General features: G+C 48.3%; 2 protein-coding genes across 2 annotated transcripts; both read right to left on the bottom strand.

Annotated features, from left to right (window-relative positions):
• Positions 1 to 6,609: 6,609 nt before the first annotated feature.
• Positions 6,610 to 8,138, bottom strand: F5891DRAFT_987508 (uncharacterized protein; the record flags this gene model as incomplete). The annotated part of the gene is made up of 8 exons (XM_041377915.1): positions 6,610 to 6,703; positions 6,755 to 6,843; positions 6,966 to 7,160; positions 7,211 to 7,355; positions 7,401 to 7,594; positions 7,651 to 7,762; positions 7,822 to 7,956; positions 8,011 to 8,138. The coding sequence occupies 8 exons, from the start codon at positions 8,136 to 8,138 to the stop codon at positions 6,610 to 6,612; spliced, it is 1,092 nt and encodes a 363-aa protein (XP_041217380.1).
• A 373-nt stretch (positions 8,139 to 8,511) lies between these two features.
• Positions 8,512 to 9,411, bottom strand: F5891DRAFT_1215820 (uncharacterized protein; the record flags this gene model as incomplete). Its single annotated transcript, XM_041369306.1, has 2 exons — positions 8,512 to 9,117; positions 9,172 to 9,411. The coding sequence occupies 2 exons, from the start codon at positions 9,409 to 9,411 to the stop codon at positions 8,512 to 8,514; spliced, it is 846 nt and encodes a 281-aa protein (XP_041217379.1).
• Positions 9,412 to 11,803: the final 2,392 nt, after the last annotated feature.

Genomic DNA, 11,803 nt, shown 5'->3' with positions numbered 1-11,803 from the left:
GTAACTGCACCCTATCCACCCGCAAAACGGTCCAAAGGAGGTGTTGGTTTCGAACCTTGCTTGTTAATTTTTTATGTGGACAGGAACGAGTCTGTCAATACGCAGAGAACAGAAGTGCAGAAGTTTCGCAAGGTCTACGCGAAATCCAAGGTCGGCTTAGTTGTTGTGGTCTGCGGCTGCGACAGTGATGAAGATGCGAAAGGATGGTGGGAGGGGTCAAATGACACTGGCAAGGACTCATTGTTAGCGCCATCCATTACCTTCACTTGCTTACCTCGAGATGGGTCGGAACGTTCGGAGAGTGCTCAAGAAACACTCCAAAAGTTGATTTGGGAGCTATCTCGCACTGGAGAACCTTGTACTTCTGTGGTCCGAGACTTTCTCAATCGTGTATTGGGGTATCTCATAAGAGTAGTCTAGCATAATTTCCCAAACGTCCGCAGCCTTGAATGTAGATGGTGGTCGGTTCAGACAGCAGGCGATTGAGAGACTTCTGAGTGATTGGGCATTACATAACTCTCGAGTAGACCGATATCGATACTAAATAGTAAATACATATGTTCGAATTCATGAAGTCCAGTACAATTCAGATGACAACTCTATACCAGTAAATTATGAGCGACTCCAAGTCTCTTTCTTCTAGTCCACCCGTGGGCCTGCCAACCTCACGCTTTCTTGCACATCGCTTTCATACAACTTAAACGCCTTTTGGAACATGCCTGCAAGCTTGCGAACCTCACGTTCAAAAGCCTCCTTATCTGCCCAGGCCAGACGCGGGTTGAGCACTTCGCGTGGAACACCCTCCACCGCGGTAGGAATCTGGAGCCCGAAGCCGCCGAAGGTCTCATATTCGCTATTGAGAAGCTCCCCGGAGTGTACGGCATCGACGATGCGGCGGGTGTATTTAAGTGGGCAGCGCTTGCCCGTGCCGAACTTACCACCTGTCCAGCCCGTGTTGATTAACCAGCAGGAGACGTTGTGCTTAGACATGCGCTCGGCCAGCATTTCTGCATAGCGTCCAGGCTGACACAGAAAGGCTTTAGCTCAGAGGTTCTTAGGAAGAGATGAAAACCCACGTGTAACACAATGAAAGGTGCGCTGTAGCAGGTCGAGAATGTTGGGATAGGTTCAAGGACACCGTCCTCCGTGCCAGGTGTTTTCCTTCGAAATTGACTCAGCGAGTAGCGCGGACAGAAGTAAAAAAAATACACTTACGAGGTGTAACCAGCAAGGAAATGGTAGCTTGCTTGCTCTGGGGTAAGTTTACTTACAGGTGGAAGAACACCGAACGCGTCACACGTCAACATGATGATGTTGCTCGGTTGTCTGTCTACCATGCATGGGATCTTGGCGTTTGGAATGTATTCGATTGGGTATGCGCAGCGTGTGTTCTCCGTGATGCCAACGTCGTCGTAATCTGGTACGCGCGACAAAGGGTTGTATACGACGTTCTCCAGAATGGAGCCGAAACGAATGGCATTAAATATTTCCGGCTCCTTCTCGCTCGACAGGTTGATGCACTTGGCATAGCATCCTCCCTCGATGTTGAACACCCCAGTGTCCGACCACACGTGTTCATCATCGCCAATGAGAAGGCGGTTTGGATCAGCGGAGAGAGTGGTCTTTCCGGTTCCGGAAAGGCCGAAGAACAGGGTAACATCGCCCTTCTCCATCCCGACATTGGCAGACGAGTGGAGGGAGAGCTGGCCAAACTTCACAGGTTGAAGATAGTGCATGACGGAAAAGACTCCTTTCTTCATCTCGCCGGCGTACTCAGTGCCGAGGATGACCATTTCCATGCGCTTGAAGTTGATTTCCACCGACGTGGTGGAGGACATGCCCTTGGTGAAGCGGTTCGCAGGGAATTGACCGGCATTGTAGATGATGAAGTCGGGCTCGCCAAAGCTTGCGAGCTCTTCCTCGGTCGGGCGGATCAACATGTTGTTCTTCCAGGTTGTCAGAAGAGGAAATGCATGTGATTGTATTTACATACCATGAAGAGAGCATGATATGCACGGGCACAAATGACCCGGACCTTGATACGGTATTTGGGATCCCACTAAAAACAGTTAGTGCAAGTCCGTGCAGTTGAAACACAGGACTTACACCAGCAAAACCATCGAAGACATAGACGTTGTCACGCGTATTCAAATAGTCGATGGCACGCTCGCGGTTGATCTCAAACGTGTCTGGAAACAATTGCTGAGACAAGGGACCGGCCGGCGTGCAATGGAGTCAACTTACGTTCGTCCATCTTGATATTCACGGAGCCCCACCATATATCATCCTTACTCGTCTCCTCATAGACGATTCGCTTGTCCTTAGGACTTCTACCGGTCTTCTTACCAGAGAAGTTGATAAGTGCGCCGGATGAGGAAATAATTGCGCCTTCATTGCGGATGGCGTCTTCGTAAAGCTGCGCTACAGGTGCGTTGCGCTTCAGCTGGATCCTATCCATGTCAAACCCTGCCTGCGAGAAATACTCGAGGTCACGGCCAATGACTGTTTAAAATATTTAGTGGATAGGAGGTATAGTAGTTGGGTGCACTGACGATTACTATGAAATTCATTGTCAAAAGCTTGGGCGTAATTTTTGTGCAAGATGTGAGGTGTAACATAGGGTGTCTGGTGGGGATGAACCATTGTGGTAGACGAATATGAAGGAGTCTGATGAGGTTGGTCAACAAAGAGTCCAAAAGGTGTAAAGATCAAAACAATAAAACAATTGATGTTGATGACGACGATGATGATCCGAGCAAGATCCGTGGTGAAGGCCGGAGTGAACTCCGCCTGTTCGGGTACCCCGCATGGGATGATTTATGGGGCTGGCATTAATGACAACAGTGAACAAGGCACTTACCCTACGATGCGAATTACGATCGCGAATTAGATGATGGCGGTTGAAACGATATGCGAAACTCGAGCTTTTGGAGGGTTTTATACCAACGACGAAGCATTGCCGGAAGGTCATCCCATAATCTCCCGATGGGTGTCAATGGCTATGTAGCCCTACTACACCTCCACCGTGTTAGTGCCCCTTTATGACCGCCTCTTTTACGCCTCGTTTAGTCTGCTTTCTAGTAATGATGAATATCATCATGATTGCCTGTTCAGCATCGTTCATCTAACCTCTGTAGCACGCCCCCAACAGAACTTCAAAGCTCCGGTTCACTCCGGGCGCTACGTACGACGGGATACCGCCTGACACCGCCGGAACAAGCAGGGACCAGGGTCAATAACGATTAAACCGACTTTATCACGAAGTGGAAGAGGGTAAATTAGTTTGTCACGCGTGCGGTAGCTTGAGGTAAGCAGCGCGAGATTTGCCAGCGCACGAATCATTCTAATTTTTACCTCTCTGCAGTGGTATTCCCGGCTATCGTCTCGCGAACTCGTTCAAAGTTGGCCATAACACCCGGCTCAATATGTGTGATCTTCACAAATCTGTTATCTCATGGTCCGTCTGCTTTCTCGACGCTCACGGACACTGATAATAATACACATGTTGCTTTCGCAGGATCAAACGCTCCGTCCTTCCGGTACATCAAGTAGATGGACTTGGCTCATAAGTACTGACCTACGTGATACGCATCTTTCATTTCCGCTGCGCGCCATCGCTACAGCGTCATCTCCCTACGTTACTATGTTGGCTTGAACATCTCTGCCTCAGTACGCTGCTAAACGGATCATGTGATGAAACACTGGCTATTGCTCGTCCTCTGCGACGCTTACATGCTGAAGAACACATCATAGCATTGTCATCCCTACATAGTACATACCGCTCCCACGACCTCCTTCTCTCAACAACATCCTCTTGCTGCCTCGGACGCATCAATGCTCCCATCAACCAGCATCACTTTTCCAGGCTCGCTCGGTGACTTCTGCAGCTGCGACACCTAATATCCAGGTGGTATTCTCACTCGCGGGCTATGGAACATCAACAGGGATCCTGCATGGCGAGCTGTTGGGCATCATAGCCGCGATTTTACTATCTATTCACGCTAACCCGCAAGAACCCTACTCCGTTTTGACAGATCACAAAAATGCAGTCCACATGATACAAGAAGTACTTCCCGGTGCTCTACCCCACGTCTGGAACAATAGCCAGCGCGTTCCTTGTATCGCTGCTTACTTTCACTTCTACACTTTCCAACACCCGCGCCCTCACTCGTCTGGACCGCCGCTCATACCAACGACCTTGTACCAGAATGTATCGCCAATGATTATGTTGATCGGATGGCCTCGTTTGCGCAAAACCAACGCGGTGTTATTCCCTGGCAACTTTCTCAATGGATGACTACACTATGTTTGCATCCGGTTATGGTTGTGTTGAAAACAACTTGTCCTCTTTCCTCGTTTCTAGGCTCAAAGATTCTTATGCGTTGAGCGACTCCTTTCGTCCAGCGCGAGCCCTGACTCTTGCACTGTATGACAGTCGTCGCCTGCCGGACTTCCCACACACTCGGGCATCTAGCTCTTTCTCTGTTGTCGTACAATTGTATGTCTCATCATCACAACTTGATACCGCAGAGGTGTGGCATCGGCGTTTTCATGATACGCAGCCCTGGTGTCATTTTGGTTGTGATGCCTTTGAGAGCGTTCACCATATTTTTGCTCGCTGCCCGGCCTTCTTGGCTATCCGTCGTGCGCATGACATGCAGCTGTGTGATGAGAGCTCTTCGTTGCTTGAGGGCAAGGCTGCCGATCGTGTGCGAGAGGTCTTGAAACGAGCGGCTCAGCGCCTGTGTTCTGACGACGCGGGGCTTTGGCCACAATATCGGACGCGTTTTTACATGGGTGTGCTACCTCCACTTGCGCGTATTGTGGGCAACATGACTGAGACAGAAGTTGTATTGCCCTCACAGTCTCATGATATGGGCAAATTTGCGTCTGGTAATGCGGGTGCCTTACCCCCGCAGCTGGATAGTACGACGATAGAACCTGAGGTGTTGTCACGATTAGTGCAGGCATGGCACGTGCATAGTATTCGGCTTGCAGGACGTATTTGGGGAGAGTACAAACGACGTGTAAGGTCTCTGAATGCCGTTCCTTCTGATATAGTGGCATATACGTCTTTGGACAGTTATGCGTACTTGTTACCAGCGAGTTTGCGAGCTTTGCTTTGACGGGACGTTTTTGTTTCATTGGTAATTGAGCCATCGAGGAACCTGGTTACCTGAGATTGTGTGAGCGTAGACGGCCAAATATAAAATTCTAAATTCTAAATCCGCTGCGCGCCCAAAGTTCACATACATCATGAGCGGATTGACTATTCAGGTCACAGTATACATAAATACGGCAGACTACATTCTTAGGCTCATCATTTTTCACGTTCTGCCCGGCATTCGAAGCTATTCTTCGTGCGGACAGCGGGAAAATTTACGACGACGGAGACCCCATCTACGAGTTACTCCACTCGCAGAATCAACGCAGATGTTGCGGTCCGCAGTCTAACCCCGCAGTCCTGTATTTGGACAACGAGTTGTCCCGAGCCAATAAAGTTGAAACGCGGGTTTTATCCTCACAGCCTTGTAGGAGATTATTTAGTATGCATATTATTCCTTCATGCAAAGTTGAGAACTACATGATAATGCCCTCCACTCTCATCAGAAAAGTACATCTGGCGCTGAGATTGCGCAATGCGCAAAGCCAGCATAATATTGAGGTTGAAAGGGTTTATGTACACCACTTAAACATAAATTTTACGACCAACTCTTATACTCACCTTACAAAATGTCTAACACCTACAATTAGTAAAATCACGGCACGTCAATCTGTAAACTCATAAATAGTATTATACGTTTAAGTCCCGTGGCCAATGACTAGGGTGATGAGGATGATTTAGCTTCCCTTTCATTCATATTGAAACTAGCGACTTACTTCTGTGCAATATCATTTTGGCTACAGATCCGTAAAGCCACAACTTGGCCACGGGCGTCTTCGATATGACACAATTATGGTATAACGTCCAAAAGTTATGACTCACCAGTAAGTGGCATCCTGCTGCGAATCGGTACTTTTGACTTCGTATGTCATTTGTTGGAGCAGTGGATATCATATGGCGGCAGTTAGATATACCTGGTCTATTCATTTGATAATAGATACTACATTATAATCCTAAATGTGATGGCCCGTTTGTTGCAATCTGTCACATGAGTCAAGCTGTAGTAACCATAGATCAGTAGTCAAACTTATGCCCTCTCGATATATGTTTCAAACTATTTTTACTGTGGAGCATCTCTTGCACTTACTTCGTTCTGATGCATGATTTCAATCTCAGGCAGTAATCGCATATATTTCATAAACAGTGACGAAAAGTAAAGGTTTCCCAGACACCTCTAGTGTATATGTATTGGCTGTCATTCAATGTCTCAATTGTGTAGCCTCGCCATGTTACACAATTAGGTCTACATGGGGGATACGCGATGCTGTGGCAGCAATGTGCTGTGTGTGACAATTCCAGCTTCGTTTGTCACTCTAGATCCATGCCATTCATTTGCGTTTCTGTTCAATTTTGAATAGCTGCGTATCCATTATATTGATCCCACAATGTACATTATTGTGTACATAGATAATACAAATAGGTAGTACATGCATTAGTAAAACGTATCACTGGCAGCGTCTGGCAGAAGTGTTAGCAACAGAGTATTGCGCTACATTCTGAGGCAAGTAAGTAGACACATTGCGAGCCCCAAATACCTTTCTACAAAGTGTAAGTAATGTATGAACAACAGAAAGCTTACAACACACTCACCTGTTCCACCAAACAAGAAGAGTGTCGATGGAGGCTTTGGCGGCAGATGTAGGTGGATGCTCGAAGTAGTCGATGATGTAGATGTAAAACTGACGATGATCAAACTCATCATCAACGATACGCCAGGCACCACAGCTTGATAAGGCAAATCGTAACTGGGATTCCAGGTCCCTTCAGTTATCGTCGTGTCTAAGAAAATTATTAAACATACTTGGACTGCTGAATAGGCGATAGCTCGCGGTTGAACTGAGCGCATTCCTAATATTGTCGCAATGTTGGACCGGGTGCGCCGTTCACCTGAGGTCCTAGACCACTTGTGCGATGATTCCTGGTAGCCCAGGGGTTCTTCTTCGTCAGGTCGTATCTCCCCAGCAGAGCTGGGGGATGTAAAAATATGTTTGAAAGTCTGTGCCAATAGGTGAGTACAATCCCTTGAAAGGAGATACTAATACCCACCCTGACGAGCCAAGCACTTTTGAACAGCCCTTTCGTCGGGTCGTCAGGGTCGTATTTGCCGTTACTATACAAGAATGCTGGCCATGAATGGGCAGTGACTTGGAAGTCAGGTTCGTAGTTTCGGATCCCTTCCTTCGTTCTATGGCTATAATCAGTATGAGGTGTAGTAAGCCAGTTAGTGAGGTCATACCTTGGATTGGCCCAATGGAAATCCACAGGACATAGAAGTTCCCCGGTCGCATCATGATAAAATCCACGTCCGGACTTGTCGACTGAGGAGATTGGTGGGTTGGGGGTAGGACGGCTCTCATTGAGCCACGAAGCCACTGTTTTCTTCAAAGAACTAGCATCATCGCCCCGTGCTGAATCGGCACCTTTATTGAGCTGAATTCAATTGGGTTTAAACATTGATGTGACTACTTGCATGACGGACAACTTACTTTTTGATAAGCAACGTTGAGCTGATATCCGTCACTTTGAGAGTTGATAAGGCTGCGGACACATGGAACCCAGCGAAGTAGCTGTTGAAATGACTGATAGGTTCGTTCCTCCCTAGAATATTGAAAACAGGATCAAATCAACCGACTGAAGTACTCGAGCATAATACTCACTCTTCCGTGTGTTGGTCATCTTCATCACATAGAGCGCTCCTTCGATCGTGCTCTCCGATAAGGTCCTCAACCCTGTCAGTTAAGCTCACGAGGCGCCGGATGGCTCGGCCAGCAGGGACATATATATCACCATGGCTATTGGACATCAGCTGCGTCAGATACATATAGAAATCCATGTTAGTACAATACCTTTTGTTGCGATGGCTTTCTCCCTGCAGCTCAGCATTTTGCTCTTCTAGAGCAGCAATGCGCCGTTTGAGAGCGTTATGGGTCGCATTAGGTGAATTGTTGTCAGAAGGACTCGGAGACTGCGACATGGGTAATAGGAACTTGAAGGAAAAAATGAGGGTGATTGATGTACCCAAGATGATAAGCTTTTCAAGCACCGATATTTGAAATTGACGTGGAGCAAGATTTACGGATGTATAACAAGATTTATGCTTGTCAGAGCCGTTGTAACGGGAAGGACTGCAATGGAACCATGGCCAGATTACGATGTGCGGGGACTAAAGTCGAATAATTAATAAAATGCTCCACTCTGTTTGAATGGAGCAGACCATGATGTCGTTATACGGACCCTTGTGGTGTTTCCGAAAAGAACGGAAATGTGGTGTCAGAGCAAAGGGGTATTGAGCGCAAGCGAAACTCTGAGTCGGATCTCATTGCGGAACTTGTAGCGTCATTGTAATGTCATGGTGGGTCCATGCAAAGGCTCATCACTGGCATCAAAGGTGGTCGTGGGGGCGCTGTGACAGCAGTGTGATGTGTCTGTTTTGCTGAGAGCATCGCTGCAAAGAGGGATCTTTGACAATTGTGGGCTATCAGTGATCTGTTGTAGCCCCGTAGGAGGTATTCTGTATCCTGGACTTGAGTTACCCGTGCTGCTGCTGCGACTGGAAGTGGGCCTCTGGAAGACCTGTCCGCCAAATGAAACGATAAGAATCTTCGTCTCATCTGGATTGTGTAGATGTTCAGGGACACCAAGTGACGAAAGAAATCGGGATCGACCAATAGGCGAGTAAACTGTGTCTGGTCTTTTGCTAATACCACGAACGAGAAGAGGAGCTTGGATGATGCTGCGTGCAAGCGGTTTCTTAGGGTGCGAGTCGGTGAAAGGTATCGAAGGATGGAGTAGGTGTGTGTCGGGTTTCTTCCTGCGGGTTTGTTCATGATGATGCTGTCGACGCTGAGTACCGATACAGCGGCTTCTGTTGCGAGCTTGATGGCCCACTGTTTTGCGGCTAGTGGGTTGAGAATCTTGAAGTCGGTAGCTAGCAAAGTGCCATCTCGTTCAGCCTAGCATATGATCAATCAATCAAAGGATGATGAACCAGAACTAGTGAACTTCACCTCTATATCGACACCCCAGACTTCGCCGCCCTCCTGCTCGTGCTTGGCCCACAACCGACTGAGAACCCCCACCCCCAAAACAGTTGGAGAGGGATAAGCATTCCAACCTGGGACACCTTCAATTACGGGTGGGGGGTGAAAAGACGGTAAGTTGGTGCTCTGATCGCATTGCGCGGAATTGAGTTCGTTGGAGTGGAGGACTGTGATGGGAGGAGAAATATCTTTGCCATGAACGCGCATGCCTGTGGAAGGGATATGATCTCGTGATGGTAGGGATGAGGCAGAGGTGTCTGGTGTTATAGTAGATGAGAAAGCACCGGATCGCGAACTTAGCGAGTCGATTACGGTGGCGGCTGAATCGCATCGCGAGACATGTCCAAAGGTAGAACGGAACTGAGCAGGTCTAGGAGGGGTATAAGAAGCCACCAAATCAGGGTTGGCATAGGGATGTACGAAGTCCTCGTGAGACAGGCGACATTGGGAAGTATGAAACGACGAGACAGTATCACTACGTTCATGACCTCGTGTAACCTCCGAAACTGGAGAGTATGGTGCGGGTGTATCTTGTGTGAAGGACGACGGCCGAGAAATGTGTCCCTTACTAACTGGAGGAAGACGAACCCCGAGTTATGGCAAACCGTACTATGACCTCAACTAGGCTCTTCGAGTGTGCAAAAGAACGGGGCGCATTCAAATCATGCGTTCACATTTATTCGCAAATGGGTCTTTGAGAAAATAGCGTGAACCTGGCATTGGAGAAGGGTGACTTGGAGCTCGCAAAGGAACATGCCAACAAACCGGAGGACGACGCACCGTTGCAGAAGAAGCTTTGGCTCAAGATTGCGCGATACGTGGTGCAGGATAAACAGGACAGTTGTGCCAGCCATCCCGGGCCGCGTGAACCATTCCGGCAAATGCCGGAGATGTCATAAACAGCCAAAACGGGACATGTACGAATCTAAGTTACGATACGAACGACATTAACTCTGCATTAACTCACTCTAAACATCTACCGCTCCAGTAAAACATGAACAACAACACTGATGCCAATGGAGGCGGAGGAGTCGGAAATCAGAACGCAGAGGGAAATCAGGAGCATCAGGTACATCAAGAATTTTTTAATAAATCAGTACTCACCGGTATCCTACAGATCCCTCAACATCTTCTTCAACTCATACCGAGGCCTCGCAATGTGATGTTCACGATGACCGAAAGGCAGATAGTAAGTAACGAATCATCCAGGGGTTACAGTCTTTAACATTTCATGTACGTTACATGGGCCGGTGTAGAAACAACAATACAATGAGGAACAAAAGAAGCTCCTGACTGTATCTGTAAAAGTTGTAAGGTCGCGCGCTGCCTAGTCTGCGTTACTTGAGAAGCAAGTGCGTTCGACCCTATAGGGGAAGTGAGTGCAGCAAGGATCTAGAAGTGTGCGCTTAAGCGAAGCGCGAGAAAGCGCAGGAGCGCGCAAGGTACAAAGGCGCGGGAACGCGCGCGCGTATTAGCGCGAAGCGCGGGAAAGCGCGCGCGTGTAAGCGGAAATAAGAGAGACTAAACTTATGTGAAGATATAAGCAAGATCAAGGATGTGAGATGTGTTGTGCTAATGAATAGATTTCTACTGCGACTTTCTAAGTAGTAAGTACTAGGTAAAGTTGGGTGAAAAGTAAGGTAAATAATAGTATGTACTGCTGGCACTTATATAGCGCGCCTAAGCGCGCTCATGCGGAGCCGAAGCGCTACCGAGTAGGTATGTAAAAATATATATGAGTGAGAAACTATGATAAAAATAAAGGTGGAACTATGCTAATAAAGGAAATGGAAATATACGCACTAGGGAGCTTGGTGGACAGTGGATGGATGCATCTGGATGGCTGGCGCTATAGGGCGCGCAAGCGCGGGAACGCGCGCGCGCGTATACATCGTGAAGCACGGGAATGGTGCGCGCATGGCGCGCGTTGCGCGGGAAAGCTGCGCGTCATATAGGAATCACTGTGGATGGTACACAGAGTGATGCTGCGAGTTGGTGCTGTATACTCCCTAGTGTAAAGCGCCATATCACACTATGAGATGCACGAGTCTCTACATCTCCCAGGGACTTTGAATTCTGAGTGTCCCCACTCAGCGCGCGTGTGGTGAGGATTTTGCGTGATAGTATGCGAGTGCGATGCCTGTATGATGCTTGGGTTGTTGGGTGATGAATGCGCGAGCATAGGAATTATCGCGTGGATGTGCGTGAAGCGCAGGAAGTTGCGCGCATGGTACGCGCGAGGCGCGAGAATGTGCGCGCGCTATGCGTGAAGGCGTGGGAATGAAGCGTAGCATGGTGGGTTGCGAGGGTGACTCTGGTGTGAATAGTGCGCCATGGGTGTGGGGTGATGATGCAAGGGTGATATGGATGTGGCACGCGAAGCATGAGCGAGACGCGCATGTACAGCGTGAAGCGCGGGAAAGCGCGCGCGCACAAGGCGCAAGAAAGCGCGTGAGTGTTGCGTGTGTTGTATTGTGCATATGATGTGAAGTGGTGCGGTCCAAGAGCGATCCAATCCAAGTCCAAACCAAGTCCTGCTAGGCGCGCTAAATATTAGGTGGTAAGGTTTGAACAGTGTGAGTAAAACTATATGTGAAAA

The sequence above is a fragment of the Suillus fuscotomentosus genome, assembly GCF_016647785.1.
Source record: "Suillus fuscotomentosus strain FC203 chromosome Unknown F5891scaffold_164, whole genome shotgun sequence".
Taxonomy (NCBI): domain Eukaryota; kingdom Fungi; phylum Basidiomycota; class Agaricomycetes; order Boletales; family Suillaceae; genus Suillus; species Suillus fuscotomentosus.
The sequence above is the reverse complement of the archived record's forward strand: the minus strand, read 5'-3'. Positions and strand labels throughout refer to the sequence as shown.